General features: G+C 33.3%; 1 protein-coding gene across 3 annotated transcripts; it reads left to right on the top strand.

The window, feature by feature from the left end:
* The first annotated feature begins 11095 nt into the window (after positions 1-11095).
* Positions 11096-12055, top strand: LOC106374966 (zinc finger protein SHOOT GRAVITROPISM 5-like). 3 transcript variants are annotated; one of them, XM_013814879.3, is made up of 2 exons: positions 11096-11747; positions 11830-12055. In XM_013814879.3, exons 1-2 carry the CDS (start codon positions 11383-11385, stop codon positions 11861-11863), a joined length of 399 nt encoding a protein of 132 aa, XP_013670333.1. In that variant the 5' UTR covers positions 11096-11382; the 3' UTR covers positions 11864-12055. The 3 variants fall into 3 exon arrangements, with proteins under 3 accessions (XP_013670333.1, XP_013670332.1, XP_013670331.1); XM_013814878.3 differs by having other exon boundaries at positions 11097-11747; positions 11827-12055; XM_013814877.3 differs by having other exon boundaries at positions 11127-11747; positions 11814-12055.
* Positions 12056-13317: the final 1262 nt, after the last annotated feature.

Raw genomic sequence — 13317 nt, 5'->3', positions numbered from 1 at the left:
GATGTTCGGATATTATCCAAAATACCTGAGATTTTTATCCGGATCATCCTAATTATTCGATATTTTGCTCAAAATACCTGATATTTTACCTAAATTATTCGAACTATCCGAAATGATCGAACATGAACCGGAAACGAATGAAAACTGAATTTTCCAGGCATTTTCCGGTTCCTATTGTTATTATTTGAACCGAACCGAATCCAAACCTACTAGAACTGAACTCAAACCAAAAATAAGTGAAGTAATAAATAGATCTTCTACCCGCTATCTAAACTGCCATATACCCGGAATATCGAACCGAACCGATACCCGAAATTTTCATGCCAGTTTATAGTTAGTGTTAGTAAATGTCCATGCCTAGTTTATAGTTCGTGTAAGTTTATGACTCAATATTAGTTTAACTTTATCTGCCCAACAATCATCTCAAAAGAAGAGAACCAGGAATATTTTGAATCATTGTACTTCAAAACTAATTAAACATTTTTGGTCTTTATTGATCCGGAAAATATCGGATTATGCCTGCAATTTCTTAATTAACTAGAACAATAATATACATTTTTATCTTTGATAATGTGAGGTTCAAAAGGTATCAATTATATTATTGGGAAATTGCATTGTATAGCTATCAAACAAATTGTAATTTAATATATGATCAATTGCCCTACTTTTTGTGTGTATCACATGTATTGTGTGTAACATAGTCATATTGTCTTTTGCAGCAAGCGATGAAAAATGCAGAGAAAAAAAAAAATTTAATGTAACAAAAGTAAATCGTGGTAATTGGAGAGGCTCAACCCCTCATTTCAAGATTTGCTCCACTTGGCATATCTTTCCGATAGAGAGAGAGACCGTGTGCAATGGTATCGTCGCGGAGGTGAATCTTCGCTGATTATCCAATTGCCACAATTTATGCCACTACAAAGCAACAACGACAGAGGAGAGAAGGAAGTAGGTGAGGAAGCCACACCCAGTAAGACGATGAGGAATTGGGTAAAGAAGTGGACATTAACGAAGACGGAGGAGATGACGAAGTCGAGGAAGGCGACTATGTGATTTCAAAATCATGGTTGGTGAATACTAGGAATGAGATACTTACATATTGTGTACATATTTGTTTAATGTTACTGTACTATTTATGATATAGTCTACTCTTATACACATATATTTCTATACTATATTTATAAAATATAACAGTCTCTCGGGCCCTTCATTTTCTACGGTTATCTTATTTGACGTGTTCATATTAATGTACTATGCTATTTATCATGTTATATTTTATTTGTTGCTTGAGAAAAATGTTCTATTTTGTTTAGAATGATAATGCGTACTAATCATTGTTTCATATCTATTAATATTTGTGATTTGTAATGAAATAAAATTAAACATTAATATGAAGAACTCCTGAATAAGCAAGAGGTATGTTTTGTAATTGTATCATTCATACTTATGCGTGTAATTATCAAAACTAAGCATTTACAAAGTCAATTTTATCATTTCGTAAACTACATCCACACAAGTGTAGATTCACACAAATTTCTCTTATATATTATTTTCAGATGATTATATAGTATAGTTTAGTATCACAAAATATTGTTTACAAGTTTCAGATTTTAATTTTATTAAAAACTTTTATAGATATATAATATAGTTTACATTTGAGTTTTGGTTTAGTGATAACGGTTTAGGGTTTAGTGTTTAAAAGTTGGGGCTGAGTTTAGTATTTAAGAGTTTTGTGTGGGGTTAGAGTCTTATACTATTTCGGTGATATGGAATACATTCTTTATTGAAAATTCTTCTATTTTATCTATTAATTTTACTGTCATTCAGTCGTGTGTTTATAGTTTATATTTGAGTTTAGAGTTTAGCAATGAGGGTTTAGGGTTTAGTATTTAGGATTTAGGAGTTGGAGTTGGGATAGTGTTTAATATTTAAGGATTGTGGGTGTGGTTTGAACCTCATATACTACTTAGGCAATATAGAATATAACACTTAGTGTATATGTATGTGGTTAATAAACGTGTGACGTAGGTGTCTCTTTCTTCTTTCATATGAAATAGTTCTTAGTCATTCCTGACAATTTATTATTTGTGATACGTCATGTTTACCCGGTAACTGCAAATAGGAAAGGTATAACCGGCACACTTTGGATGTAAATGTTAGATTATTCAATATGTCAAAATCAATGTCATCTACAACTTAATTTTACTTTCAAATTTGGTTAGGTAGCAAATAAGCCTTATATTATCGACAGAAGTGTGAAGTTCCAAAGTACGGTTTTCAGTGTGTAGTTTATACATCTTTTACCCTCTTTTTTATTTTGATGGAAAACTATAGTGTATGGATTTTAAACTCAAAATTTATTGACAGTCAAATAAATTGGTTTTTATAACTATGTTATTTTAATCTTTAAACATGAAATTCCTAAAATGTTTTCGGTGAAATAGCAGAAAACATTTTAAAAGAAAACGACCTAAAACTAGTGGGCCAAATATCATAAAAATGAAAAAAATACGAGACAAAGTGTACGTGAAGTTCATTAAAACGGGTTTACAAACTTTTTCTTGAAATAAAATACACATGATGACTTTTCAGTCATACAGTTTATCTGAGTTGCTAAGATATAATATACATGTTAACAATTGCCAATAATATAATTAAGTGGCTGAGATTGATTCTATTGAAGCCTAAGTTCGTTCTAACGTATCTTCTTGATATATATGTTTTGCATTTTGAGTTCTTTAACTTTCACATTCAATCACTTTTATAGGTTTGCATCCCTTCGAAACAAAGTTGTTAGATAAAGTAAAGATGATTACAACGACAATGAAAGAAACTGGACTACATGTGACATGTTTAGAAGCATAATACTGAGGTTTGGATAATTGGATCGGACTTAGGCTTCAATTAAATCTTGACTCGAGGAAAATATCCATATGAAAAAATTTCTAAAGATTAAACTCAAGTATAAATCTACAAGACAAATCACTCAAACTGATATTATCCTTACCATTAGCTCCATATTTGACGGACTACCTAAACTTTAAAATGTGCTGTGCGTTTTTTTTCTTAACATCAAAAAATTATTCTATTATTCAAACTAAATGTGGTATGAGAATCTAGACTGGAATAACAATCAACAAAAATTAAACTACGATGAAAAGTACGAGCTATCCTAGCCAAACCATCTAATGTCTGATTATGCTCTCTTAGTATTTGAGAAATCTTGAAGTCTAGAAATCTTCTTTGAAGCAATGCTTAGCTCCCCATGCTTTCGAATCCAAAGTCATCGATATAATATCTTTGTAGTCTATCCCAAAATGTTGGCAATTTGTGTGTTGTAGCATGGTGTCCATTGTTCAAATTAACGCCTTTAGTTCTGGGTGCAACGAAGACATACGATTTTCTTGATGGTGAATTTTAAATGGAAGGAATACACATATATTGGTTATTACGGGATATCAGACAATGTATAATATTAAAGATACTGACACGAAAAGAGGAACATAAGTTTGGAAACCTTAAAGGATAATAATACTTGGTTGTGATAGTATCAGGATCAGAATTACATCAAGAAACAGATCAATAGAAAATATAGAAAGTGTTATGAACCAGATTGTGGATGACTCATAACTAAGAGATTATGATTTGTAATCTTTCCATTTATCTATGACGGTGTAATCTCTTATATAAGGAACCTCTATGTTATGAATAAAGATAGACTTTTCCATTACTTTTATAACACGTTATCAGCACGAAACTCTAAATCCCTAAGCTAATACTCAAATCGAAAAACCCTAAAACCCTAACCTTAGCCGGCGATCCGACGAACCCTAAACTCCGATCGTGTCTCTTGTTCCCGCATTTGTTCCAGCTCGCGTCCCCGATCAGCTTCAGCCCAAGGCGTTCCTGATCCTAGCTCAGACGTTCGCGACCCGAGAGCAGCTCCAGCACGCGACCTCTTCCTCGTTCGCGACAGCATCAGACAGCTCGCGTCCGACGATCAAGGCGTTCCCGATCAAGCAACAAAGGACGTCCCCGACCCGATAGAAGCGACTCGATCCATTCCAGCTCGCGTCCCGTTTGTGTCCAGCTCGCGGCTCAACTCCTTTGGTGGTCCAATTCAACAATCATCTAAGGTTAAAAGGTAATTCAAAACCTAAGAACCCATAATCGAACATGGATTGATTGATAAAGAATGAAACCCTAAAACCCTAATCTTTATGAATCAAAACCATATGGTAATAGATCAAAAATCCTAATTGAGTAAATCGAAGCTCTAAAAGTTCGATACCCCAAACCCTAAATCATGTTCCTACATGATTAAAACCCCAAATCGGTTTTTACAAGTTAAAATCCGATAAACCCTAACCCTATATCTATAAACCCTAAATAATATAAGTATCAGAATTAATTATACTATTATTATCAAATCACATATTAAAACCCTAATCGAATATTTTGAAATCAAAACTGTTTTCGGTTTTGATCATTAAGGTTTTAAATCTGATTGAATCTGATGCTATGTTGCTAGAATTGTTTGACCGTTAAATTGATAGATTTATTTTCTCATCCTGCTTGGTTAATTGTTCATCTGATTTAAAATTATTTAAACCGACCAGCCTGTTAAAACATTGATTGAATCCGATAGGTTGCTAGCTTGCTTTGGTTATATAATCCGATAGGTTGATAGATTGATTGAGGTTTACTTGTTTAAAATCCGAATGATCTGATTGCATGATTCTTGAGGTTTAATATCATCTGCTAGGATTGATAGTTTTGTAATCTGATCTGTTTTAAATAGAAACCCTAAATAATCCGTATGATAGGTTATATTGATCTGATTTGGATGTCTTTGAGAATTGAGAATTCGTATGCTAGGTTGATAGATTCATGATAAAATCCAATATCTTGAGGTTTAAGATTGTATGCTAAGTTCGATTAAATTGATTGATCTGATTATATGTTTTTGAGGTTTGATAAATTCGGATACTAGATAAATTATTTACACATGGTTTATGCTAAATACTAATCAGCCTTGAAACTGATTCATTGAAATTCATGCTTGAAATCTATATTCTAGTATTGCTAAAATCAGCCTTGAAACTGATTCATTGAAATTCATGCTTGAAACCTATATTCTAGTATTGCTAAAAGTATTGCTAAAATCAGCCTTGAAACTGATTGAGTGATTAATAAATCTTTTTACTAGTCTTGCTAAAATCCATTGATTGTTAAACCCTAATTGCATGATTAATTGAATCCATTTTTGCTAGTCTTGATAAACCATAATATTATGAGCACATAGAAATAGTATTGCCGAGACTTGCTAGAAATTGACTGATTGATTAAATGTCTTTAAGATTGATAGTCTCATTGTCCTCACAAGATTGAAATCCGAATTGATTGTTTTTAAGAGTAAGGCCGCATGAAAATTATACCTAAATATTGAGTGATATATGATTTGAGATGTCGAAAATCAACTTGGATTTTGCTGCCCTAAATTTCTCAGGAGATAATTATTTGAAATGAGCACTGGATACTGAGTTTATCCTAAAGTCAAAGGACTTGGTGAATGAATCACAAAAGGCGATAATGCCAAATGAGAAAGATTGATACATGGCAATATTAATTATTAGTCATCATCTTATTAAGAGTCCCAAAGATAAGTATCTGACTATAGAGAATCCTCTAGACCTGTGGACAGAGTTAAAAAAAATCGAGATATGATCACCAAAGAACATTGCTATTACCAAAGGCCCTATTTGATTGGAGGAAACAGAGAAAAAAAGAAGGTAACTACATCCAGAATGATAGACCACACGGCCATGGCCATGGAGGGTGGAAAGGACGTAGCCATGGCCACTATAACACATCTGGCCGTGGGAATCATTATGGCTGTGGCCGTGGTATATCCTTTAAACCACAAAGCTCGACCAAATCAGTGTGCCATAGATGTGGAATGGGGAACCATTGGACTAAGATATGAAGGACTCCCAAAGAGAGTCTGAAAGAGAAGAATCCTGAAACCCACTTCGTCTATAAAGATGGTGAAAATAATTTCAAAAATGATCAAGATGATCTTATGGAATATGAGACTTATGATTGCCTAAAAGAATCAAGTTGATAAACTGATTTCGACATCAAATTTGTGTGATTGCTTTGCTTGTATGATTTCTCTGATTTTTATTTCCTTGAATTTATTTCTATTACATTGTCTGCTTAGATTAAATGAATTAATGATTTTTCTATATGAGTACACTGAAAATGCCAATATAAGTATTAAATCAGGTATCGTCAGTCTGAAAGAAAACTATGGCTAGGCTAATATATTATTGCCTAAGGGTATGCATCTAGAAATCAATGATGCCTTATATTCAACCAGCTCTAAGAGCAAGAGCACCCTATTGAGTTTTAAAGATATAAGAATGAATTGTTTCCATATTGAAACAATGGGCGAAGGAAACAAAGAGTTCCTTCAGATATATGTATAAAATCACCCAATGCCATAATAAGTCCTAAAGACTATACCTGCATTCTCTACTGACCTAGACTATGCATAGATCAGTATGATAGAGGCTAAAAGCCTGCGAAAATATACACTTTATGGCACGACCGGATTGGCTATCCTGGTCCAAACATGATGCGAAAATTGATATTCAAAAGGCACACATTAAAAGATAAGAAGAGTTATCCCAAAGAATCTCACGTGTGTAGCATGTGCACAAGGGAAACTCATTAGGCCATCACCAGTAAAACGGCTACGAGCCCTTTTTTCATAATAAAGACTATACTGGTGAATACATGTCCCAAGCGTTTAAATGATTATGGTATGTCCATGAGGGTAAGTGTGGACAATTATGTGATACATGTCCATAACAAGAACGGCTTGGCCGAAATCTTTTAAAACACAAATAGCTGATTGATAGACCATAACTTATGAGGTCAAAACTCCCATTCACAGCTTGGGCCACACAGAATTTAGATGCACCTAAGTTAATACGCATCAGGCCATTTAGTGAGCATAGATATCTCCTATCACAATTATTAACGGGTCAAGAGCCAGACATACCCCATCATAAGACATTTGGATGTGCTATCTATGTATTAATTGCTCCACCACAGAGAACTAAGATGGAACCTCAAAAAGAGGATGAGGATATATGTTGGATATGATTCTCCCACAACAATAAAGTACTTTGAGCCAACTATGGGTGATTATATTTGAGGCCAGGTACATGGATTATTTTAAGACCAGGAGGAGAAAAATAATAAAGCTGGTAAAAGAATGGTAAAAGAAATAGAATGGAATCAACCATCGATGTCTTGGCAAGATCCTCGGACTAAAGAATGTGAAATAGATGTCCAAAGATTATACATTTACAAAGCTAGCTAATCAAATGCCAGACACATTTGCTGACCCGAAAAAAATGACTAAGTCATATATAAACCAGCTTGTAAAGCATCAACGAATTTGATGTCCAAGAAGAGACACAGTCAAGTTGCTACAGAGTCTAGATAACGTATGAAACGTGGTAGACCAATAGGTTCCAAAAGATAAGAATCCTCATAAACAAAAGAAAGGTGCAGAGAATGATAATCAAAATCCAAATCCGAGGTTACTAAGGAAACCATCCCAGACATGGAGATAAGGCCGGCCGGCTCTAAGGTACAGGTACCAAACAATGTAGCTTGGGACGCCAAGCTGCAAAGTATTAAAGGTCCTGATAATAATGAATCTCAATCGATTATATCATGTCTGGAACATAATGGAACCAATAAGGAATGTCGACATAAGATGATTTATTTGCATACAAGGTAGCACTTGAATTTATGAATATAAGCGAGAATCATGAACTCACGTTAATATAAGAGTGCACACTCGTAGAACAGATTGGATTGAATGAAAACGTGGGATTAAATAGTTTAAGGAAGAAAGGCGTATTTGGCCATATGATTAAGACGCCATATGATGTTAAAACCAGTGGATATAAATGGGTCTTGCAAGGAATAGAAATCGTGAGATATAAAGCTGATGTTGCACAAGGATTCTCACAAAGACCAGTAATAGATTATGATGAGACATACTCCCATGTGGTGGATGCAACTACTTTTAGATTTCTCATAAGTCAGGCTATATAAGAGAGAAAATTAGACTTGCAGCAAGTTGATGTAGTGACTGCATATTTATATGGTCCACTGGATAATGAAAGTACTAGAGGGTGTTGAGCTGAAAGTACAACAAGTTCTCGAGAACAATATTGATAATCATCAAAGTATATGATCTGAATATCCTAGGAATCTCTGGATACAATTTCTCTAACAGTTGAATATCTCAAGAAAGAGTTTGAGATGAAAGATCTTAGAAAACAAAGTTTTGTTTGGGATTACTGCTTGAGTACATTAACAATGGAATCCTTGTGCATCAAATAGTATATACAGAAAATGGTACTCAAGAGATTTAATATGCACCAGTCTCACCCATTATCTAGTACACAGGCGTGAGATTGTTTTGGACACTGATCCATTCAGTCCAAAGGTGGACGATAAAGAAGTCCATTTAGTCCTGAGATGGACGATGCATAAGTCTTGTTTTAGACGCTGATCTGATTGGTCCATAAGAAGGACGATGAATAAGCCTTTGATTTTGATTTATTTTATACTAACCAACTCAAAGAGGGGTTATTTGGTTTTATTGATTTGTTTTCAGACAGGTTATGTTTTACACATGATGGTACACACATATCACAGCAACATCATCCAAGATTTCGTGTGTGTGTATTTGAGGTCAATGACTCAATATGTTCGATCAGATTGTGGCATGGCCGATGGTAAAGAAGAACCAACTATTATGTTCGAGTACGAATCATATTCTGCCCAAGATCTTCATCACCCACGAATTGCAAAAAATTGGAGAGGTCCAAGGGACCTTCAGTAATGTCCAAATCAGGAGGAATAATGTGTGTTGTACTCTTTTTCCTTCAGCATGGTTTTGTCTCAATTGAGTTTTCCTGGTAAAATTTTAATGAGGCAACATTAAATCACATTGCAAGCTCTAAATGGTTATGGCATCCAAGAGGGAGTGTTATGAACCAGATTGTGGATGGCTCATAACCAAGAGATTATGATTTGTAATATTTCTATTTATCTATGACGGTGTAATCTCCCATATAATGAACCTCTATGTTATGAATAAAGATTCAATTTTTCATTACTTTTATAACAAAAAACATTAACTACATTTTTATCTTATACACAACTCAGAAGAAACCCCTTTTAACTTCATAACGAGAACTTGATTAAATGACTAATATATTCGTACTTAGTAGTACAATAAGCTTGTTAGCTTTTCAAAGCCATTAACCCACGTGCATCTCCAATTATTACACTACCACATTCTCATTTTCCATATCTTTATAGAAAAAAGAAACAGATATATGTTTATACCACCCTATATATAATCCCAAAAGTTATTAGTTATAATAACATTTGAAATGAGAAAGATGATGAAAAGTGAAAAGGATTTCTTTGAAAAGCCTTTCATGCTTCAGTAACGTGATCCGTCATATGATCCCATCTCTGTCATTGATCCAACGAAAAATTTATCTACAGATTGATTGACTTTATTAGTCGTTTCTACCCTCATTTCACAAAACTACCCCTCCGTCGACCATTATTCTCTCTTTACCCAAGTGCTCCAGTGTGTTTTTCAAAACCAATAAAGAAATTTCAATCTGAACTTATGAGTTATATATGTCATTAATATCTTAACTAAGCGTTGTGTATAAGACATGTTTGGTTTGCGTTTACATGCTATATTATTTAAACATAAACGCAAACGTAAATAACAGTAGTTTGCATGAAATTCATGGTATAAACCTTCTGAAATTTAGGACTTTGGTGACTCCTTATCTCGAGTCTTAGTAAAAATTCTCAAAACTAGGCTTGGGTTCCCAGTTAGGTTTGTTTCGGTTGATTCGGGTTTTCAGAGTTTTCGTACTATGTTCATAAGTTCTATTCAAGTTTTATTAATTTTTTAGTCAGGTTTAGTTCAATTCCTTCAAGGTTCGTTTGGATTGGATTATAACCAATGTATAAAATTGTCTAAAAGTTAATTAAAAAAAAATAATGAAATTGACCAAATATACTCAAAATATATAAATTCTTTAAAAAATACTAGTTACACTTGTTAAACTAACTAAAATTATTGGAAACAAGAATAAAAATCAAATTATTTTTTTCTTAAAAACTTTAAATACCTAAATTAGCCTAATATATGTAAAAAAAATAGATTTAACTAATTCAGATGTTTTATGATCCTAATTTGGATTTCGGTTCAGTTTGGGTTGTATTCGAATCCAAAAATACCTAGCTATTAGTCCTTGTTCGGGTATTTTTTATAACAGTCTAATTGGATTTTTGTTTTTCAGTTTAGATTTGGTTCGGGTTTTGGGTTTGGTTTAAAACACCAGACTTACTCTACACTATTTAAACTATTTCCTACGTGAAAGTGATTTACAAATTTCAAACGAAACATATGGATAATATGGAAATGTGTAGGTATACATTTACAGTTGATGATCCATAAAAAAACATCATAGATGAGAATAATGATGGTTATGTTTGAAAAACCAACCATCTTTGTCAACGTTATATATATAACTAATTATTAGTTTATATTATGATTTCTCTTCTTAAAAACATAGATTAAAACGTGATAATGGTAAATATTAATTCGTCTATAAGATAAACTAAGTCGGTGTTTAAAGAAACTAAGTTCTAATTGTTATACGATCAAATCATTTCGTCTTATCGATGGGGATAATCAATGGAGCCAGAGCTAACAACAAATTCACATAATGATGGTACGGCGGTCGTTTGTTAGAGGATTATCGAGATATTCATTCTATAAAACAAAATTATCAAATAACTCAAAATATATACTAGGGATGTAAATGGTTAAGTGGCTGAGATTTTATATTCAAAAAAAAAAAAGTGGCCGAGATTTGGGAAGAGCTATACAGTACTAGTAATGTGGAATTAGTGAAAATTTTACATTGGCTGAGCTTTTGTAGTGTCTTTTTTTTTTTGTCAACAACTTTTGTAGTGTCTATTAATAAACATATCTATAATATCTAGCTAGGTTAATTTTTTATATATAGAAAAACACAGAGTTGATTCCACAACTATCAAGTTCAGCTAGATTCCATTTCCACGTCTATTATTTTGAACGCAATTATCAAAACAAAGGGTGCAATCGACATTTCGGTGGATATATATGTTCACAGACACGAAGCAGCTTACATATAAAGTGATTGGTAATGCCACCCTCCACTTATTGAAAACAGCAGCCTTTTAGCTCCCAACAAAAAACAAAACCAAAAAATGGCTGAGCAACAACAACAACAAGATCATCACAAAGAGCTTCAGCTTTTGCCTTCTCCACCGTCGACAGAATCTCGAGTCAGGAAATTCCGACCAACAGTTATAACAACCGATCACCACCATTCCCCATCTATGATCCACCAAGATCTCGACCTCAAACTCTCCATCAGCCTCAGTACAATTCCAACAGCGACGGTGGAGCATCTAAGCGATGGCGGAGGAGGAGGTAGTGGTGTGGAAGCTCTGAAGTGGCAGGCAGCGGAGCAGATAAGACTAGCGGCGATAGAGAAAGCTTACGCGGAGAGAGTCAGAGAGCTGACTCGCCGTGAGATGGAGATGGCTCAAGCTGAGTTTGCTCGTGCAAGGTAAGGAAGCTTAAACTATATTTAGTTCCGGTTTGGTTTGGTTAATGGTTTTAAGTTTGGGATTAGGGTGATGTGGCAGAAGGCTAGGGAGGAGGTGGAGAGAGCGGAGAGGTTGAAGGAGAGATCAATGACGAAGATCGATACGACTTGCTTGGAGATCACTTGCTACTCTTGCAGGCAACGCTTTAAGCCTTAATTTATGTATTAATTTGTTTCTCTTAACTATTGTTATTATAAATGAAATTTGAGTACTGGTTTACTTAGTATGAGAAAATAATTTGGAAAAAGGAGAAATTATTTTGTTTAAATCTTTATTTTGTTATTTTCCCATAAACAAATTTGTGGTAAATAGTTTGTGCTCATTTTCGAGTTTGGTAATCTTTGTCCTTGCCTTTTGTTTTCTTGAAATCGAAGGAAAACTATATATCTAGATCGATAAGATATTCACTAAACGTTTTCTTGTTTTTTCATGAACTATTTTTTTTGAACTGTTTTTTCATGAACTATTAATTACACAAAATTTTCTTCTCTTTTCTGTTTTTAGCTCAACATAATCTTTTCGGACCTGACTCTTTAGATAGGCATTATAAAACAATTCAATAAATTACATGTGTATAATCGGAGATGTACTAAAATTAAAGTTAATTACGGAGTATACATTAACCATGTCGATTTTGCAACATCAGCTAAATACATTAATAATATTGAGAAATAAACTCGAATAAGTTACAAAAAAAATAAACTCGAATTATGTCCCTAATTAGCCACCAGAACAAAGCCAATTAGTGTGATCAGTTAGTTAAGTGCTTGATATTAACGTAACGTGAGATTAGAGTTAATGATAAATAATTATTGCACCATATATAATAAAGGGAAATTATATTGTATAACCTTCAAACAATTCATAATTCATTGAATAACTAAAAAAAAATTGACTGTGATATTCAATGCATTTTCTGTCTTATATTCTAAACATCCTTTACATCTACCGGTTCAACCTTTTCACCATTTGTTCTTTTTTTTTTTCAAAAATCTCTTAATCAATAACACTGTTCACAAATTTCTTCACGTCTGAATATGAAATTCATTTTGTTCGAATGTTGGACAAAGGTTAGGAGTCTAATTCATGATCATTTTTTCAATTTATTTTCTTCATACTATTTTACATTGGTGCTCGACTAATATAAATGGAATAGAATAGGTTTTCCATACTATCTGTGAAGGATCCATACTATGTTTTCTACATAAAAATAAAATATTATAAAATATTATATAGATTATGTTTGGGTTTATGATTCAGTGATTAGGGTTTAGATTTAGTAATTAGGGATTGGGGTTGAGGTTTAGTATTTAGTGATTGTGGATAAAGTTTAGTATTTAAAGTTGAAGTGAGGTTGAAATTCTATACTATTTTGGTGATATAAAATAGAACACTCATAAATTTTCAAACCATTTGATTGTGCATTCCTGGTTGTTTGAAGCACAATCAATATAATCTCAGACAGCACAAATTCATGACATTTTTTATATGTGATGGCACAATTCACTCTTAACCATCCATTATACCGTC

This window comes from Brassica napus, chromosome C1 (assembly GCF_020379485.1).
Source record: "Brassica napus cultivar Da-Ae chromosome C1, Da-Ae, whole genome shotgun sequence".
In the NCBI taxonomy this organism is placed as follows: Eukaryota; Viridiplantae; Streptophyta; class Magnoliopsida; order Brassicales; family Brassicaceae; genus Brassica; species Brassica napus.
The sequence above is the reverse complement of the archived record's forward strand: the minus strand, read 5'-3'. Positions and strand labels throughout refer to the sequence as shown.